This window comes from Dreissena polymorpha, chromosome 7, assembly GCF_020536995.1.
Source record: "Dreissena polymorpha isolate Duluth1 chromosome 7, UMN_Dpol_1.0, whole genome shotgun sequence".
In the NCBI taxonomy this organism is placed as follows: domain Eukaryota; kingdom Metazoa; phylum Mollusca; class Bivalvia; order Myida; family Dreissenidae; genus Dreissena; species Dreissena polymorpha.
This window is the reverse complement of record NC_068361.1, coordinates 3,782,170-3,803,310: the sequence shown is the minus strand read 5'-3', so window position 1 is coordinate 3,803,310 and position 21,141 is coordinate 3,782,170. Positions and strand designations below refer to the sequence as shown.

Sequence of the window (21,141 nt, the reverse complement as noted above, 5' to 3'; positions counted from 1 at the left end):
AGATAATTAGAAAACTAAGGTAGATAGAGTTATGGTTTTTGGTCACTGCACTTCTCCTAGTTGCCATCTGTGAATATTTTAAGTTTAAAGTAAATCCATTGAATAGATTTGGAGTTATGCTCTGGACAAATTTTCTATAGGAAGGACGGACGCAGAGACGGACGCACACACAGACGGACGGATACTATTACTATATCCTCTCCGAAAAAATATTCGGCCTGTATAATAAAGCGTGACATGACATTAATTCGCTCGTGTCCAAATGCGCTTTATACTCATCTAGACCTTTTTATCAGTTCCCTTGCTGGAGTGTATATCGCAATATGCTTCCAATATAAACATGCGGAATTGCCATCCAATTATACACGTAACCATTTACTTTGTTCAGTGCAGAACTGCCTTGTCATGAGCTGTATCGTGCTGTCCAACCGTCTACGTTCTCAGGAATGAGCCATGTACGAAATGCATTCGTATCTTTCGTTGCAGAGATTGCTATTCAAAGTACACGAACAGCAGCGTTGTTATGTGACACAAAACTGCAGGGTACCTTTTTAACAAGATTTTGAGAATGTATTTTTGATACAAGAACAACTCATTCTTAACAAAGAACACATTAAGGTTTGGTTGCATAATTGGAGTAAGACTTTCACGTAACAAATTAAAAAACAAATAGATTTTTTACAATGGCAGTAATACATATAGGGATACTTGTTTTATATTCATTGTGCGTTTGTTTAAAATTTGACGGTGTTCAAGGAAAATTCCTCGGCGGTACTGTCTCTTGGATGTTCTTCCAAAACATGGTAAAATATTCAAAATATCAAACATACCATTGTTCGTATGTTCCACCGTCTAATAAAGTAAATAAACTTATCAAATTAAAACTATTTAAGTGTTACTTTTACATAGTATTTTTTTTAAGATTATATACGTAATATAATCACAGAAGTTTATATGTAATACACATATAAAATACATTGGAATTTATACCTGCAATTAATTGTCATACGATTAAGTATAGATCATTAATCTTGTTTGTCAAGAACTATCATTGATTTATGTAACAATTATTGTATATTATGATTGTTAATAGTAATACAGACTTAAAAATACAAAAATTAAACCATTTAAACCATTTTTTACATACAACATTACAATCATAGATAGCAACTATAAGTTCGATATCATAACAATTATCTTTTTTATTCGAAAACACGTTTTCACGCGGCGTTTATTGTTGCATTCTGAATTGCCTGATTTTGGTCATATGATAAGTCCAATTGTTTTATTTATAATGTGTACATTTATTTTAGAATTTAATAAGAATCAAGATGTTTTTTAAGAGTCAACGAGAATCACGTAGTCATTCATCTTTTTTATATTGTTTCGAATTTAGGAAAATACATACATGTATATTAATCTCTGTTTCGTCACATGGTAAATGTTGGTCTCACTAAACGCCTTAATTATGTGCAATAGTTGTTATTCGGAACTTTCAAGACTGGGTTTTTCCGATATTTGAGCACGCGCGGTAGGTACAAACAAAAACTGACTAGCATATTTTAAAAGAGAGTGAATCAATAATTTCTCTTATCGCTGAATAGTGAACACCACTTTTTCTGCTCAAACTTTCGTTATAGTTGATGAAAATACCACGATTTAATCATTTTTCTTTAGATGAACTAATCTCGATCGTGTTTAATTTGTACGAATATACTATGTAACACGATATAAAGCTGCGTGTACATGTGAACAGCTTCGGTCACGTAACTATGTCAATGCATATACTTTGCGTTGGCCTGGGTATACAGTTTTAATGGAAGTTTGTCAACGCAACTACAAAGACATTGACTCCATCGTATATATACTATACTATTCAGAAATATTAAAAATCATACAGACAAGTACCAAACAACAAAAACCTTACTATCCTCAGTTCAGTCGTAGTACTAGAAGTAATTTATCATTCAATATCAGTTGGATAATTATATGTCTATTGATATAACTCTAGTGTGATGCTTTTCTTTAATCTAATCTGAAAAGTAAAGAAAATTATTCGCAAACGACTAAGACCTTAAGATTAGAAGGCACATCACTAACGAGCTTTACCATACATTACTTTTATTTGCTATATCTTTAAAGCATGCCGAAAAAACAAGAACATGAATAACGTTTTTCAGAAGAAATAGTGCATATGTCAAGCCGTTTGTATAGGTTCCCTTATCACCATACAGCTGACAAAGTCAGTTTTTCATGTCTTTTAAGGATGTTAGCTACTGGACCCATTCGTATAGGCGGCTGTACATCTGAACGGTGTATTTAGACTTTAATCCTGTATTAAACGTTTGTCATACATGTATATCAGGGGTTTTGTTTTGTGTATTTATTAATAATAATAGTAATGGTAATAACAACTAAAGACTTGAATGTTTACATTTCCTAAAAGAAATACTACTGTCGTTTAAATACTTATTATCCACTACTGAATGGGAAGCAAGTCGGATATCGAAGTTACTAGTCATTACTGTATTCATGAAAATGTTTGTACCTCCCGCGCACGCCCAGAAATCGGAAAAACCCACAGCGTGCGAGTTCCGAATTAAATCTACTACTCAAAAATTTATTATACACAGTATCGGTTGTGCTGCACTGAAGTTCTGTTTAAGAAAGATTCTTTAACGTCATTTAGTGTACTCATGGTGTGAAATATCCTCTTACTTATTGCCTGACATATCGTCTGGCATGGGAGAAAGGGACAGGCCCTTGCGGTCCCGGATGTAACATCTCGGACGTAGGAAAAGAAGTGTCACACCTTAGTCCGGAGATTGCATCACTGAAATGGGTCGATGGAAATGGGACCACCCTCCATAACGTCAGTTACGTTCTGACGTCAGTCAGTCAATCCAACTTGAATGGATGGGAACAAGAAGAGGCAATATTCAAACTCTTCGACCCTCCCTCTTCTATTCATGTTAGGTATGATCAGCTAATGCTAAATGGGTGTTACAATGTCAGATAAGTTGTTTATGTTAGAAATTGTTTAAAATAAGAAAAACGTGCTTCGCGAATGGTTTGCAAAACATTTATGTATCCAGATTATTAAATACCATTGTAATTAACATGTAAATATGTACAAAAGGAGCGTTTCGAAAGACAGAGAAATATACTTTCTTAAACTTATCGGAAGTTGGCTCAATGTGTGTATTGTTTTGTAAAACAATTGTTTGGTATATAATAAAATACTGTCAATTTGGTTTAGCGTTACTGATTGATGCTTTCGTCTAATAAATCATGTTTAAATTAGCCCGATTTGTTTTTTTAATTTCGACAAATATAACATACTGGTTGCTGCGCTTGATTTTAGTTTGAACACAATCTCCAAAAACAAACTTTTACTGTGATGCAAGCTGTTGATTGAATACTTTTCATATGGCAAATATAAAATCGTTAATGTTTAACGCCTATTGTTTTTAACTTTCTTTTAAAAAGGACTTACCAAATTTGGCCAATAATGTTTTATGTTGAGTGAAATTGATTATGTTACTCATGATAAAACTAGCATACCGGAAATATTAAAGAAAGACACTGACGCCGCCGCCGGGGCGAGTTCTTGTAAAAGTCGAGATAAATGTATTTCTTGAGCTGAGCAAAATATTCAAATGGCGCGCGTTTGAGATTTCCTTAAGTGGACCACCTGTATCTGACATTTTACTTCGGTATGAAAAGAAAGCAAACAATTTATTTAAGAATTTGCTCAGAAATTTGCCTAAAGTGCATTAAGCCCGAGTACACAACTGCTTTATGTTTAGTCTAAAAAAAGGTTAATTTCACATAGGATAAAACACTTATTATCACGTTATACGTTAGACAACTACCTGAATCGCATTCAAACGTTCTCGTATATTTTGTTGTAACTCACGAGTGTATCGCGAGAAACGCAATTATTCTCTAATCAATACCCTCTTTTTCTGACCATGTTAGAACAAACACATAACATGAGAATACGGCTTGTATTAACAGCTTCTGTAGTACATATGAAGTTCAAACTGTCCATCGTTCATCGTAGGGGCAATTTTGCGTCAAAAGGGATTCAATGGTCATGCCCAAATTTCTTCTTCAACAATTGATCGATCATATCATCGAGTTCAAACCTATGTGACAGTTTTTCTCTCAAAGATGAACAACACACATGTGAGAGGGTGTCTTATAACATAAATTAGACCATAATGACCACAATATTTTACCATTTTTTGAATACGGGATGTTTAAGTTGTCGATGCATACGCTCGAAGTCTACCCGGTCGTCTTTTTGTCTAAGATATCTTAAGTGCCTCTTGAAAATATAATCGGAGTTTCGCTCAATCACTTCCTCCGTATCATCGACGGTTTTTCATCAGGATTCATTGTAGACCTAAGATTGATCTGCATTGACTGCGACTTTATATTATCAATGTCTTTTTAGAAAACTCGAGCCTGATCTAGCTCATCGACTAATCTAGCAAGCAAATATATACACAATCTACTTCTAACCGGGTGATCCTAAATGTATTACCACACCTTTCATCTTATTCAACCAAAATACAATTTATAAAATTAGATGTTTATAATTTTCTTTTCTATAATTCAAAGATTGGCTAACATTCCTTGGATAAGGTCGTCGAACACGTCAGCGCCAGGATTCGGTATGCTGGAAACAGTTATTAGTACTGACGCAAGAAGTGACATTGGCAAACGCAACCCGAGTCCGTATACGTCCCTTCCGTCGTTTTATGGGTAAAATAATATTTGCTTAACATGTATATAAATCAAAGTCAACCATAAAGACTTCTTATATGTTGTTCTATTTTTCCGCATTCAACGTTTACCTGCCTTAAAATGGAAGGATTTTAAGTTTATACATGTACACGCCTAACTATGAAACGTATACACATTTCACACATTTACAATATTATTTTATCCAGAAAAAATGCAAAACCATACTACAGGAAAAGGAAATGACAAGAACCAAATTTGCCGAATTAATACAAAATTATTCCAATGGTTTAAATGTTAAGGTATTATAAAAATGGTAATGTCAAATTATAAACAATAGCCAAAAACACGAATTTTAAGTTTTAATATAAAAATCCAAAAATAGAATCGCGCAGAACTGCATAAGCGTTCTAGAGATCCCTGTCGAGGACCCTGATGGAGACAAGGTGAGGTGTCGGTTTTCGGTGCCTAGTGAGTGCGGAGGAGGATGTACCAATCTGCCAAGCAATTCGGTGTTGCTAGACTCAGTGGGTAGCGGTGCTGTGTCATCGAATAGTATAATAGTAATATCATTTTCAGTTACTACGGCTATATATAGTTATATCACTTGTATAGCAAAAAAATAGCAGAGAAAAAAACAGCAACAACAAAATTATAGAATGGTTATGTTTTACTGAGTCTAGTTTACGTATTCCTATAACTACTAATCAAACCATTTAGCAGTTCTTTGATGATTTGTATGTTGTTTCATTGGCTTTGACACAAACTTACTTTTGCTTTGCTCTTGCTAGAGCGTGTGTCTATTATTACAATCTTTTCAAGTTTTATATTCATGTGACTTTATATTTTCGAGCAAATGTGTTTATGCTTACTTCAAGCGGCAGTGTAATCTGAAACGAGCGACGACTGGGATTGTTTTTTCTCTTAGATTTCAGGCTTAGGGAAGATGTTTTATGCTAAAAAAGACACTGTCGTTTTTAATATGGAAAAGCACTATCCCATACTGTTATTTTTGAATTTGTAACAAATGAACGTAGTATAGTCCTGATAAAATAATAAATTAAATGTTCTTGTATTAGTCAGTACTTATCTTTAAACGTTAACCTGTTTATTTTAAACGTTATATTTCTATTCAAATTTAACTAGAGAAAATGAAAATAACGTTGGTAAATAGGTCATGTGCTGTTTATTCACATTTTATGTAATAGCATTCAGTTAAATCAATCCGTGTGCGGTCGAATTCGTCGCATTTAAACTTTGAGTCAATGTTTTTTGTAATGGCCATAATAATTGTTTTGTTACAGGACACATGCAAAGTCAAAGTGGATACAAATGGATTCATTATCAACGGTACATATCGACTGTCTTTAATGTTAGAAGACTATGTTCTTTATAAAGTCAAAGTAGGTTTCAATGAACATCATGGAGGAAAGGCGTTCAGCAAAACACCGTTTCAGGTACTCTTCCAGGGTTATTCAATACGTTTCCAGATTCATGTTTAATGAATTTAATATTTTGTTCATGCAGAACATTTTGTCAGCAAATAATCATATTTTACCAGGAGTGTGTTAAATGTGGTTCGTTTCCTTTCATTAATATTGGCTATTTGTTTGTGATGTGATGTATTACGACAATTGTGGCAACTTTATAGGATTATTCATCTTAAATTGTATTATTAAATAAAGTATTAAAGGTTCATTGAGTATTATATGTTTATCCCTATTTTCTGCTGTTAAAAATCACATCAAATGGACTATCAAATGACATCCTATTTGATTGATGTTGTTAGTGCATGTTTGTTGAAACGATTCTATTCGCGCCTTTGGTGTTTATCGTAAATGATGTCAGAAATAAGACGTAATTTAATGTGTCCTTTTGTATTTTGTTCACCAGGTATCTGTCAAAGTCATGGACGCACCATGTAACATTACACGGGGACTGCAATTTGTTGTACCATCATTAGCTCATAATCTCCATACGTTTTACACAAGGTCTCAATATGTAAATCGCGCATCATTCATGGTATCGTTATTCTTGCTACAGGACTATGCAAATGGGTAGGTAATGTGTAGTAAAAAAAGGTAATATGTTTCAAATTAATTGCTGCAAGCGAATGAATTCAAACTTATTTTGCCTTCTTTAAAGCTTTTTGTTTACATGTGTAGGCTTCCAATACAAACTTAAAACAGTGCGTATTACGTTTGTGACATATTCGCATTAAAAAAACACAATACATTTAACATAGATTGTTTATGCAATTCATGTCGTCATTTCATACACAAGCAACAAATATGTTTTAGTATTAAATCAATTTGTAATAACTTTTTTTCTCTTTTTTAGAAAAGCACAATTCATGATAAGCAGTCCAATGTTTATGATATATACATATGAAAGTGACGACATGAATAGGACGCACGTTGTCAAATTGAACATTTACTGGACACCAAAACCCCCGGATCAAATTGCAGACATTCAGTTCTGTGTATGGGGCGTAGACAATTATGGGTGCGTCTTATTATTTAGCTAGTACGAGTAATTTAACATTTAAGTTTATTTTAAAGAATATGTATGCCCCTTATATTAAATGACTGTACTACATTCCCTTGTTTCGCAAATGTTTTTTAACGAATAACCACTAGCATGACTCATTTACATTTTGTTGTTTATTAAACATATTCTACAAAAATCGGATATGCCATGCGTGTTTCATGCATTAAAACCAAAACCAAAATACAATAAGTCCATGTTGGGTTTTTACAAGCTTAAATGTGTAAACATATATTGATTTGTGTGTCCATTATGCTTCAACTGGATGCTGAAAATTCGTTCCAGATGTATTGGTGGCCTTTCTTGCAGATTAACAAGCCATCCCAGGTGTATAGTGAGCATAATGTTTGGTAAGACAACATAACAAAGAAGGACCAACCGTTTGTAGTTCAAATATTCTTACAAACACGATTCTCATTAAAATTGTATTATTTCGCACATCATACAAACACGTATAATGATTTGTAGATGACAATAATTGTGGGGATGTGCAATGCAAAAATAATGGATCGTGTCGCAACATATTCAACAATCCTCATAAAAGCTGTGCATGTGAAACCAGTTACAAAGGAAGCGATTGTTCCCAAGGTAATTTGATTGATTATTATTATTATAAGTATTATTATAATTATTATAATTATGAGAATAATTATTATAATTATGATAATAATAATAATAAGTAGTAGTAGTAGTAGCAGCAGTAGTAGTAGTAGTAGCTGTAGTAGTAGTAGTAGTAGTAGTAGTAGTAGTAGTAGTAGTAGTAGTAGTAGTAGTAGTAATAGTAGTAGTAGTAGTAGTAGTAGTATAATTATTCTTACCATTATTGATTACTATTTGTTTAAATACTTTAAACATATAAACTTACACCTGATAACGAATTTATTCTAGATGTAAACGGAATCTTGGTTTCATAGCTGTTGTGTTTTCGTTCTATTCGGTATTGTTGTTGTTGTCGTTTTTGTAATAAAATTAATTGCTTGCGTGTTCGAATGCGATGACTCACAATTATGTATATATATATATGGCCAGACAAGATGCGTGAAACTGTTTATTCCAGCTTTGCAGTGTAGCGATGATCCCTGCCTCAACAACGGGACATGCGCTGCCACCGCGAGCTCTTTCTCATGCAAATGTGTGAATGGTAAACCTCGACGCCTAGAATAATGTTGTACATACTCTATTCTCAAGCGAAATAATACTTTGTTTTTACTAAGAACGTGACTGCCTTATACTGATACTATTTAGGATTTTCAGCTGTTTAGATTGTTAATATGCACAAATAATGGGTATAGTAAAAAGCAATTCAGTGTAAACTAGTTAAATTGCTCTAAATTCCATACCATTTCTTAGCCTTTAAAATATATTAAATATACAAATCTAAAATAGTAGGCTTTCAAAAGGCGAATGGATTTGTTTTAACATACATATGTCAATTTGTGAAAACCACTAATTGAGCATGCAGTTTCTTTAATGTAAATGATAGAATGTCATTGCACCTACATATTTTCTGTGTGTCTGTCCCATCATATACTATTATAAATTAAGTAAATACAGAACATCAATTAAATTTTCGTTAATGTATATTAACATTGTTATTAGAGTCGGTTTAAACATGGCGAATAAACATAACTTACAATAACGATAAAATAAAGATATACTTATCATTTATTTTGCCATAGGTGTTACGGGCGTTCACTGTGAGACTCCTACCGCTGCTTGCTATTCTTCACCGTGCCAGAATGGGGGCGCGTGCTTTGATTTACCATCATCATTCATGTGTAATTGTTCGCGAAATTTCACTGGTCAACTGTGCGAAAGACTAATAAGTAAGTAATATTGTACAACTACATTTTAATAACAAGGGGTAAAAGGTATCCGAGCGAAATCAATAAAATCGTACATTTTAAGCGTGCAATGTTTATAATTTAATGCAACTAGTGATCTTAATTGTTTTTGTAAAACGTGTCTATTTAATATTTTGCTTTATTTTATTCCAACAAAAAAACTAACACAAAAAATTATATTAACACGAGCGAGTGCCATCCACGAAACAATCTAAACCAATGTCGGTTTATCTTCAGTAAAAACAACAATATCGATTTCAAGAACACAACCAATAACCACAGTATTAAAACTACATCAACTACAAGCACACAAACAGTTACTTCAGTAGAAACCATGTTATCGACTAAAAGCACAGACACAGTATTAAAGCCCCAGCACATGATAAAGACTACAAGAACGCAATAAGTAACCTAAGCTCACAAAAGCTATATCTACTACAATAACATAATTTTCGACATTGACATCGAACAAAACATAACACTCTTTACCAAAACGTTCGACATCGACGTCTGGTTGATCAGTCAAATTTTATACGAGTTCACGGTCTTCAGTGTTTTCCACGAAATCGGAATCCAGAATAACAACACCAGAACTATCTACGGCATTTAAAAAGTCGTCGACCTTTTCACCAGAAGTTCCTGACTTTTCCGATAAGGTAAGTTAACCGTGAAATCTTAAACATATTTACATTTTGATGTTTTTAAATGGATTGAAATAGTATTCTTATAATCGTTCCAGAAATCATTTTAATCATTATCATTATTTATTTCTTTATTAAATAATATTAAAATATTCAAATACCGGTTTGTGTTAGTACTTTTTCTAACGGGTGTTTTATTGAAAGGCTTATGTGTGTGAAATAATACTTCCCAACTTGTGTTTGCTTATTTTTAGCATACTCCGCTTTTGTGGGGACTAATAGTCTTGCCGTGCGCTCTGGCCGTGCTGGCCCTGATTGCAGTCTTTCTAAAACATAAGAAGTTCGTTCAAGTGAAGCCAAAAGACACGCCCGTATCCACATCCACTCAAGTGACGCACAATTCTAATGATTGATTTGTGTTTTGTTGTTCATTTATAGAGAATACTATGTTAGTTACATTTTGTACTTGAATGTATCCGACAATTTGAAGCTATGTTTACAAGGCGAAGCTCGCCGAGCCATATTAACAAGTCTGAAACGAGTCGGATGAATTCAAGTACATAATGACGCTAATATATCATTGAGTGCCCTATTTTGACACCTATTAGCCGTTGGAGTTGCGTTGTTCTAAATATGGATTTAGGTAATAAGTATTGTTATTTCATTACAAATTTACCTTCTATTCACACATTTTAAATGCAATTGACTGTGTTATCAACCAAACTTCGTTCATAAACTGACTATCTAAGTCTATGTTACGGTGGCAATTTTTTGTTGCGAGTGCACTATAACGACGCTTCTGATTAGTTACCTGATTTCAATTTTTACATCACTCCTGTGGAGACTGAAAACATTAACTCAGAATTGTTGTACTTACATTTGTATTACTGTTAAAGCAACCTGGAACTGAAATTCATGGAATCAATTGAGGATTTGAATTTTATGCATGACAATCATTAACAAGTTTTAAACAAGTTGCATATGTTGGTATGTGAGGACACATGAACACATCACCCCACCTCACAACTCTCACTTGGGTACAATACATTAAATGTACCCAGTGTCCACACTGAGGACACTGTACCCCTTCACCAGTGAAGTACTCAGACGAACCGCACTAGGCGTGGTATGATTGCACACACAGCAAACGTCTGTGTTAGCCTCATCCTCTAAAGCTTCGTCAAAAGCAGGGATATGTGATAGCATTTTAATAATTATAGAAAGTCCAGCTTGTTAAGTGTTGCTCAACTTTTGGGACTTTGTCTTCCTGTTTCGTACATCATCATGTTTCTGTGTGCGCTGAACCATGACATCCTAAGTTATAGCCTTGCCACTGACCATTGAACTGAGGTACTTTCGCTTTTGTGTTGGTTGTTTCTTGGATTTTGATGTTTGCTTCTTTGTTGAAGAAAATATTGGAGACTTCCAATTCTGAGGGTTGGATGCTTGGAGGAATGTTTTGTTGTTGTAGGGCCGATGGCTTGAATATTGAGGAATCTAAGGCATTTGGATAATATGGGTAGATGCCGTGTTTGCGAAAGGATGCATACAAATTATTTGGTGACAGTGCTTTTGCATATGCCTTACTTATCCATAGCCACATAGTGTAAATTATCTATGTATACGATGTTTCGTTCACAAAGTACGTGACTTAAGAATGAGAATAGTGACCTTTTGCATACTTCACCGATGCATTTTACCACGGTCTTATTTGCAAAGAAAATTGGGTGTAAAGTATTTAAAAGTTGTGCATGAAGTAAAATACATAAAAATACATCAATGCAAACAAATACAGCATATTTTACCTTCGAACCAGCTATTTTCCACATGACCAACTACAACGACAGTGATTTGTGCGTAGCGTACAGTCTGTTATTGTATTACATTCTAACACGGCACTCGACTTGTTTCCTATAGACAAAGAAGGAAATCAAGTGTGGGTTATTCTGCAATAAATTATGTGCGGAGCTTAATTTTTCGAAAATAGTTCCGAATAAATAAAGAAAATATTTCAGTAAAATGCACGTACTAAATCCCGCTCTAGAAGAAATGTCATAAATTTAGCATGTATATAAATGTAATGAAACAACAAATTATATATTTGGTTAAACGTGGCATAACCACGCCTGCAAAGAATGTTATTTGTTAAGAAACGTAATTAAGAAATTTTTTATAGCATGTCAGCTTTTCAGTAGTCTTCAATAAACGTGACGTCATTTAGTTTCTACTATTGTTGACGTCATTTGCAAAATATTTATTAATGAAACGACGGCATATGTTTTTACAATTAAAAACGTCACTAAATAGTGAACTTTTTACTAAGAAAAATATTATTTCTTATTCAACGGATGTCGCTTATGTATCAATAAGAGGCAAAACACAAATGACGTCGAATTAGGGCAGCGTCATTTCGGGTCACTGGACGATAGTACTTTATCATTCAACATTTTGTAAAAAAATATTTTGTGCTGATACAATGAAAAATAAGTCTTTAATCGTAAAAATATCAAAAACAGATAACACTTATTGATTCTAACGTTGCGTAGTGATATTATACTTTGTGATCAATCCCGTTTACGCTACTCGAAATAATCTTCCGATTTGCGAATAATTAAATGATGATGTTCAAAGTAAAACATATTTTGTTTCCGCAAATAGATGCCCACGTGCTTGTTCAAATTCGCTTATATTATGAAACAACCATTCTACATAAATAATTTTATCCCACTTTTACAGCGAAATCGGTTGATTAAAGCCCCGTTTATTAAATTTCATCTATAATCAACGGCAAGGCTATAATCAATGGCACGAAATGACGTCATCAACTGCCGAACCGGGACTACTTTTTCCCACGCACCTCGTCACCTGTGTTTGCCAAGTGCATCAATAATAAAAACAATCTCAAATGTTTGTCAATCTTAATGACCTTAAAACAAAGGAAAGTAGCAAAAAAACGTGTTTTTTTGTCATTTATTTTTATTAAAACCTCAAGTATTAGGTAAAAACACTATGCAAATAGGTTCTGTTGTTGTTGCTCCCCTTTGAAGAAGTCAGTGCGAGTTGCTCCCCTTTGACCGTAGAAAACAATCGTCTGGACCAAGAAATCCTGTGTTAATTTACAAGCTGTACTCGGATATGCATCCATCTGATTTTTCTTCAAAGCATCTTTTCAACCTGGCAATACGCACAAATGACACCGCATCCCGGTGATTCTTGCGTCAACAATTGGGTGTCAACAAGTTAGGTCAGATGCTGAAGGCCATGGCAAAAGACTCCGGCTTTCTCAAGCACAAGAGAATAACGAACCACTCAGTTCGCAAATTCCTGGTCCAAAAATTTCGAAATACAAATATCCACCCACTGAAACCATGGCAATAACAGGGCACAAAATGTCCAGTCCTTAACCAATTATTCCAACATATCTGTTGAACAGCTGCAAAAGTGTTCATTCTTGCTCAGTCCAGTAAATGTAACAATCCAACAGTTCCTCTTGTACACCTTCACGCATCGAAACTATGGCCGAAATGCAGCCTAGACAACCACTGTCTACCGTCGAACAAGTTGATCTTGATGTTCGCCCCACCCAGTCACTTCACGGTTCACCAGCGTTCGAACAACTTTGCCTCACAATTCTTTGGTGCCACTTTCAACATTCAAAATGTTAATGAATATAATTAGCTTAAATTCAAGTAATCTTTGTTATTTCGTCACGAAATAACCACATATTATAACAAAGAAGCAAATAATGTGCACCTCGTGATCGACTCGATAGTTTGATATCGAAAGTGAATTGTGTGTGGTGTTAGGCTACGTTGTAAACAAATGTAGTTCCTTGTATATAACAACTTAATGTCATATTGATATCATAAAACTTAAAGATTTGCAATTCAATATGATTAAAATTGTAATTAATAACGCTCGACACTTTGTTACAGAACGATATTCTGATTTAAAAAAATGATTATTTGATCAGCGGTTATTTTTGGAACGCGGAGTAATACACTGACCTTGGTTACACTACAGTCATTATCGAAGTACGACAAACACTCGTGAAAACTTATTTTGTTTAAATAACAAAAGTTTACTGAATAAAAAGTGGGATAAATAGAATAATAGGTCAGTGTTGATTATAGATCAGGTTTATCATGCTCGGCACGAAAACGAAAAAGCACTCGCCAAGGCTCGTGCTTTTTGTTTTCTAAGCCTCGCATGATAAACCTGATCTATAATCAACACTAACCTATTATTCTCTATATGACATATGCTATTGCATACTGTATATTTTTAACTAAGTAAACTTTCCTGCTATGTCTAAGAATGATTGCTTCTACAACAGCGAGTTATGTCGGAATAGCGGGACCGGGCTCCCGGCAAAGAATCGTACAGGTCCAATGAAAGAATATTACGAAAAAGGTCGATAACTGCGGAAAGTTTTGTCGGTAAATTCGTAGGAATTCAAAAAGCACACTATATAATATATAGCACGCATCATTATAATTTTTTTTAAATTCTTAAATCTTTAAACATGATTTACAATTAATATTAGGATATGATAAACCGCGTCAAGGCGGTTCTATTATACTCAGATAACCACGTGGCTATATAAACACAAACATGAGATCCCAATCAGTTTTAATTACTTACTTAACCAGGCAGATTTATGACAACACTAAAACATACGATTAAAAGAACACGTATTTGTCTTAAACAGACCCAAATTGTTTTGTAGAATCTTTTTATGGCGAAATAAGTCCATTTATATAAATCGTTACCGTAATAACAATTCAAACATGGTTACATGAAATGGTGTAGATTTCTAGCTTCTTTCTTAAAACATTGATTTAATTTTGTCAGAAAACCATATACTCCTCAATAAAAAAAATAAATGATTGAATCGGCATTACAATGTTAATTTAATATGTACAAAACGATGTTATCTTCACATAATGTAAGTTTTGTGATTATTAGGGAGTAATAACAAAAGCAAAAGCTCAAATGGTCTATTACTTGAATTTCTTAACACCGTATTCAGGAGATCGACACAATTTACTATCAATGATGAGTTTCGAATTCAGGAGGGGAGAAACACAACACAGTGAAATAGCGGACTATCGCCTTAACCACTCGAAAAACTAGTCTCACTGAGTGGAATATCACATTACCACTTTATTATATATGTGCAATAAATGCACAGCAATAAAACGAATTTTGACGAAACTTTGGGTTTCAAATGTATATTAGCACCAATCAATCCACAAGGGGAGATTTAATATCGATTCTTTTTTAAGTGTTCATTCAATACCAGTTAGAATAAATAAGGATAATGAAATGTTAAATACACTTCCATTTGTATTGAAAATTGATATGCAATAACACATTTTTGTTAATCAACTATTTAAGTATGAGGATTTCTAATTCTAATTCCATTAAAGTGACATTAGACGCATCTAACAGTATAAGTTATGTTTATAGGTGTCTATCTCAACCGTTGTTTATATTTGGTGTTTGCACTTAATATATACAATTATATATGTTAATGCAGCATCAACATACGTAAACAATATCCCGGAAAGAGAAAAAATAATGCATTTGAATATCAACCGTACTTTCGTTTTGACAACTGACGACAGAAATGATTCGATATACTATGTGAATCTAAATTTAGTTTTTGTGCAGATTCGTTCATACGACACAAAGACACAATTTTGCTTTAGAGATCATTTTAATTTCCTGCAACGATATATATTCATACGACACACGAACACTAACTCCGATGCTAATAAAAAGACAGTTCCGCATGGCTTAGAGGACTGTGACAGTCATGTTCAATATCGAATACAAGTAACGTAACGACCCAGTTCAATTGTGAACTTATAGCTCATTACAGTGATAACAAATTGGAATAATAATGTGAGTAAAATTAGCGATTTTCAATCTTTGACTGACGAAAAATCCATATTTGTTGTCGTTTTTTTTACATTCAATGTTATTATTCCCCGACCTTAGTCTTAAATACATCAAAAGCATATAGTTATAAACACGTAGAGCTATACTATGTAACTGTATTTGAAGTTTAGCTCAGCAAGATGCGCATACTTGTTTCGTTGTCAATTTTATAGGTATCGACCTGGCTAGTGCTATAAGGAACATTTCATTTAAAGAAATATGTTAAGACATATTCTTTTATGTTGAGTATTTATGTAGCTTTTATAGTAGCCTTCATATATGTTACGTTTCCGTGTAAATTGGCGGCTGCAGCGATGCCTTGTTATTATGCCGAGATGAGAAGACCGAAAATTTTGCACATTACGACAATGACAATGAGACATGTGTGAAGGGAGGGTAATCCGAACATGTGTATGAATTTTGTTTATGAACGATTGCCTCAAGTTGTTTTTTTACATCATGGAAGATAGCCATGCATTTTGTTACAATTAAACAAAGAGACATCATAAAAGTTCGTGCCTGATGATAGTCACAGGGCAGATCAGTTCGTTTATAATCTCTAGTAAAGTCTTCTCGGTAGATTGATTGAAGAAATTGTTTAAGATGGTATTGCTGTCGTTGCGATCGTTGTCGTTTTTTGTTTCACTACATCTGTCAACGAAAATTAAAACAGTGTATACATTATAATATTGAAGATGTGCGCTAGACTTCAACATGAGTGTTACTTTATTTTTTATAGTAATGGGATAAATGGGATATTGCCACATTATGCTCTTTAACACAAAATGTAAGCTGCATTGGCAGAGGTACGCCCTCTGCTATCGGAGTGTTAAGTGTAATGGGTAATGTGAATAAAAATAAATGAACGTACAATTAGTACCGTAAATCTATAGATTGCAGTATATAATAGCCGAATAAAATCATTTCAGCTCTAAGAACACTAAATTACATGAATAACATCATTTTAGCTCTAAGAATACTTAATTACCTGAATAAATTCATTTAAGCTCTAAGCATACTTAATAACATGAACAAAATCAGTTTAGCTATAAGAATACTTAATTACATGATAAAAATGATGTCGTGTATAAGAAAACTAAAGTACATGAATAAAATCATCTCAGCTCTAAGAAAACTAAGTTACAAAAATCAAATCATTTTAGCTCTAAGAATATGAAACTAATTAACATTTCTTAACTTACCTGAGTAACTCATTGTACAATGCAACAAAAATAGCACATTATTTGGACATTGAAACGTTTAAACCTGTACTACATATTTTATATAAATGGATCTCATTTACCGGTACACGATATTTAGTAGAAGAAATTGTGTCGTCTTTATATCGAACACATTTTGCATCAACAATGACACTCAACACGTGTGATACGTTAACGTCAACGTCGTATGTTTTGTTGTGCACTACAGTACACTTAAATTGAGTCGTTATTTATTAACAAGTTACTTATTGCATTGAACGTCTGTGCTGATTAGGCACCTGCTGACAGCGATAAGTTTGAAATCGCCCATTAAGCCATGCATTCCATTTAAAATGCTCTCAGGTCTGGATGAAAGAATTTCTAGTTCGTTCTGAATGTGTTCTTATTTTGTGCTCCGAAGAGCTATGACCTGATTAAACTTTCCTACATGATTAAGTGTAAAAACATGCAACAGAAATTACAAAACAAATGCTTATAAAATTAAATAACAATGCTGTTTGAATCGACTGTCATCGTGTTGTTCGAAAAGGTGGCATTGACTTTATATAAGCTATGCTTTGAGCCACAGACGTTGATTGCATATGTAGTGTGACGGCTGGGACTATTTTGAATGCCATTGTCAATAGGATTTGCGATAAGATTGGTAAATAAGTTATAAAAATAAAATAAAACCCTTTACTTCACCTTAATACGTTCGTTATTTATTTTTTATTGCAAGCGGGTTTGTTACTTATATACCTAAGTTAAACATGTTCGGTTAAAGAGAGCTACAACGATTACTCGTTTTTTATCGCTACAGTGGAACGTCGTCGTTTAAGATTCTTGATCTCAATATTTAAGCAATAACAATTACTCATGTCACAAATGTCGATTATCACATGTATATTGTGGAACGTATACCTCCGTATAAACTCTCTATCCCATTTTTAAGACAAGGGCTTGTCTGTTTACACTAAGAAAAAAAGAAGATATTATAACTTTGGAATTTTTTGTTGTTAACTAAAGCACATAAAAAGAACGGCACGATTTAAAGGAGCTAGCTTTTTAATGCAATAAGGAAGCGTTCCACACTTGTAGAGGACATAATTCAATTTCTAAGGGCCATTAACGTTGAGAGATACGCGTATAATCCTTCGACACTTATCGCTGCATAATGACAGCTATTAGAGATAGTATTATCGCCGTTTAGTTACTAAATCATGCTGCAGTACTGCGACGATGTTTCATTAAAATTCCTCTTTTTGCGGTTTCTTCAGACGCTACTTAAGCGTAACTAGGCGTGAAGGACAAGTTCGCGCCCGTACCCATGCGATACAGGCTTTACATACTGAATTACATTCTTAGATACGTTTGTACTTAACGCGATTTTCATTTGTTAATACACTGTAATAGCGTATAATTCAAACCGGTTATCGTGCATTGCCTTTCAAGTGTTTTTACAAACATAATCGAACTCCGGTCCTTATGCAGTTTCCTTGGTTGCTGTCCATGTTCCATGTTCTTTTTACACCCACAATCATTATGAGTCATACGAGTCAAATACCAATCTGTACGATCAAACGTCTTAACGTACCACGACTCTTTTAATATTCATTTTTAGGCACACTGGTACAAACTGCAAACAAGGTGCATGCAATTGTTTAATCGGATGTATGGGCGATCGATGGGAACATTCAAGGGTGCTGGACAGGTCGCAGTCAGTGGCGACCGAGTGAAGATTGAAACCGAATGGTATTTTACTCCCTTGTACGCATGGGCTGTAATGAGAGCATTTGGGCCGTGCTCTGTGAAAAAGGGGTTTAATACATGTTCGCAAAGAGTCGTCGCAGATAAGCCTATGCAGTCCGCACAGGCTAATCAGGGACGACACTTTCCGCTTTAATGATATTTTTCGTTACAATAAAGCCTCTTCTTAGCAAAAATCCAGTTCAGGCAGAAAGTGTCGTCCCTGATAAGCTTGTGCGGACTGCACATGCTAATCTGGGACGACACTTTACGCACATACATTAAACCCCCTTTTCACGGAGCAATGCTCATTTTTAATATCTGGGCCCATATTCATATGACAAACTTACATTAGTTATTTACAATTACAATTTCATTTTTAAATTTCCCTATTATCCGAGAAATTTTGCATATGGGTATTTTTTTGTTTCAAAATAAAAGAGATATTTTCCATAGGCGACTATTTACAACAGCTATCCTTTGTTTGAATATGGAATCAAATATGGAATCTCCCGAAGTACATCTTAAGCTTACATTTTCTATAGGAGCTTTGTCAATACCAGCCCCGACTCAGAGAAAAGATATCCATCATATGTCAAAAAGACGACCGTTACAGCAATGCATGCAATCAACGAACAGTTGCTATATTCAAATGCAAAGAAAACTAGAAATGGCGCGGCAGAGGCCGACGCGTATCCCCACGCCGAATGTTTGACCTAGGTGTGCCCCAGAGTTGGTAATGGGGCCATGCATAGCTGAGATTGACCGTATTGTCATAAGAGAGGTTCATCATCAATTAGAAGTGAATTGGTGTAGAAATGAAGAAGTTATAGTAAAAGGCAATTTTGGGTGGGTGTGACATATGTGGGCAGGGCGCCCCAGGGTTGGTAATTGTGCCATGCATAGTTGAGATTGACCGTATTGTCATAAGAGAAGTTCAGTATCAATTTGAAGTGAATCGGTGTAGAAATGAAGAAATTATAGTAAAAGGCAATTTTGGGTGGGTGTGGTCTATGTGGGCGGGGCCCCATGGTTGGTTATGGGGCCATGCATAGTTGAGATTGACCCTAATGTCATAAGAGAAGTTCAGTATCAATTTGAAGTGAATCCGTGTAGAAATGAAAAAATTATAGTAAATGGAATTTTTTGGTGGGTGTGGCCTATGTGGGCGGGCGCCCCAGGGTTGGGATTGGGGCCATGCATAGTTGAGATTGACCCTAATGTCATAACAAAAGTTCAGTATCAATTTGAAGTGAATCCGTGTAGAAATGAAAAAATTATAGTAAATGGAAATTTTTGGTGGGTGTGGCCTATGTGGGCGGGGCGCCCCAGGGTTGGGAATGTAGCCATGCATGGTTGAGATTGACCGTATTGTCGTAAGAGAGGTCCAGTATCAATTTGAAGTGAATCGGTGTAGAAATAAAGAAGTAAATGTAAAATAACCTAAAAAAATGAGTGATAATTTCTGACGCGGCCCCACCCCAACCGCTATAACTTTTGACCCAGGGGTCAGATCAAAATTCCAAATAGTGCAGGGTCGCACATATGCTCATAGCTACCATGTGTGTAAGTTTCAAGGTTCTAGTGCTTTTAGTGTAGGAGGAGATAGTGGCCAGGACGGACGGACAGACAGACAGACAGACAGACAGACAGACAGACAGACAGACAGACAGACAGACAGACAGACGGACGGACGGACGGACGGCGGAGATAACCACAATATCCCCACCTTTTTTTCAAAAAGCGTGGGGATAACAATATGATTACTGTACCTAATGCAAAGATGTTGCTTTTATTTTCCGTCAAAGGCATTTTTTGGAGAATAGTCAAACTTTATAATTCAAAATGTGGCGAATTTAAACGATAGTTTAAGTTCTTGTTATAATCAAAAGGTTTCTTTTCTTCAACAAAATCGTGTTATTTTGAAACACAGTTAAATATTATAAAACATTTAACCAATCTAACATCCAAGATTTATCACATCCTTTTTGAAGATTAACGAAAAATAAACTGAACATGTTTTTTGTTTCGTTCTTGTCTTTTTTATAACATAAAATCATTGGGCTATTCAAACTTGAAAACTACAACAAGAAACAAAATATGAAAAATGTCAATGCATATTTTTATTAAAAATTAATAGTATAATGGATACGTAACGATCCCTATCTTGGTGGGCACAATGAATATATGGTATTCCGTGTAGAAGACACTGAGGAAACACTGTCGTGAGGTGTGGGGATTGCTTTTCCTGGCGACTTAAACGAAGTGGATGAGAACATGAATTGAGTCGTGTTCTGAGAAAACTAGGCATAATGCATGTGCGTAAAGTGTCGTTCCAGATTAGCCTGTGAAGTCCACACAGGCTATTCATGGACGACACTTTCCGCTTTTATGACATTTTTCGTTTCAAGAAGTCTCTTTTTAGCAAAAATCCAATTAAGGCGGAAAGTGTCGTCCCTAATAAGC

At 34.6% G+C, this 21,141-nt stretch overlaps 1 protein-coding gene across 1 annotated transcript; it reads left to right on the top strand.

Annotated features, from left to right (window-relative positions):
* The first annotated feature begins 618 nt into the window (after positions 1 to 618).
* Positions 619 to 10,916, top strand: LOC127838137 (uncharacterized). Its single transcript, XM_052365709.1, has 5 exons — positions 619 to 812; positions 2,729 to 2,976; positions 5,138 to 5,307; positions 8,357 to 8,440; positions 10,846 to 10,916. Exons 1-5 carry the CDS (start codon positions 684 to 686, stop codon positions 10,914 to 10,916), a joined length of 702 nt encoding a protein of 233 aa, XP_052221669.1. The 5' UTR covers positions 619 to 683.
* The last annotated feature ends 10,225 nt before the right edge of the window (positions 10,917 to 21,141 follow it).

What these genes read in the sequence shown, in the direction of transcription:
- LOC127838137 (XM_052365709.1), top strand. Translation starts at nt 684, where the DNA reads ATGGCAGTAATACATATAGGGATACTTGTTTTATATTCATTGTGCGTT. An exon ending in TCCAAAACATGGTAAAATAT is followed by an intron (nt 813 to 2,728) that starts TCAAAATATCAA and finishes ACTTATTGCCTG; the next exon opens with ACATATCGTCTGGCATGGGA. An exon ending in CGGTGCTGTGTCATCGAATA is followed by an intron (nt 5,308 to 8,356) that starts GTATAATAGTAA and finishes TGTTTATTCCAG; the next exon opens with CTTTGCAGTGTAGCGATGAT.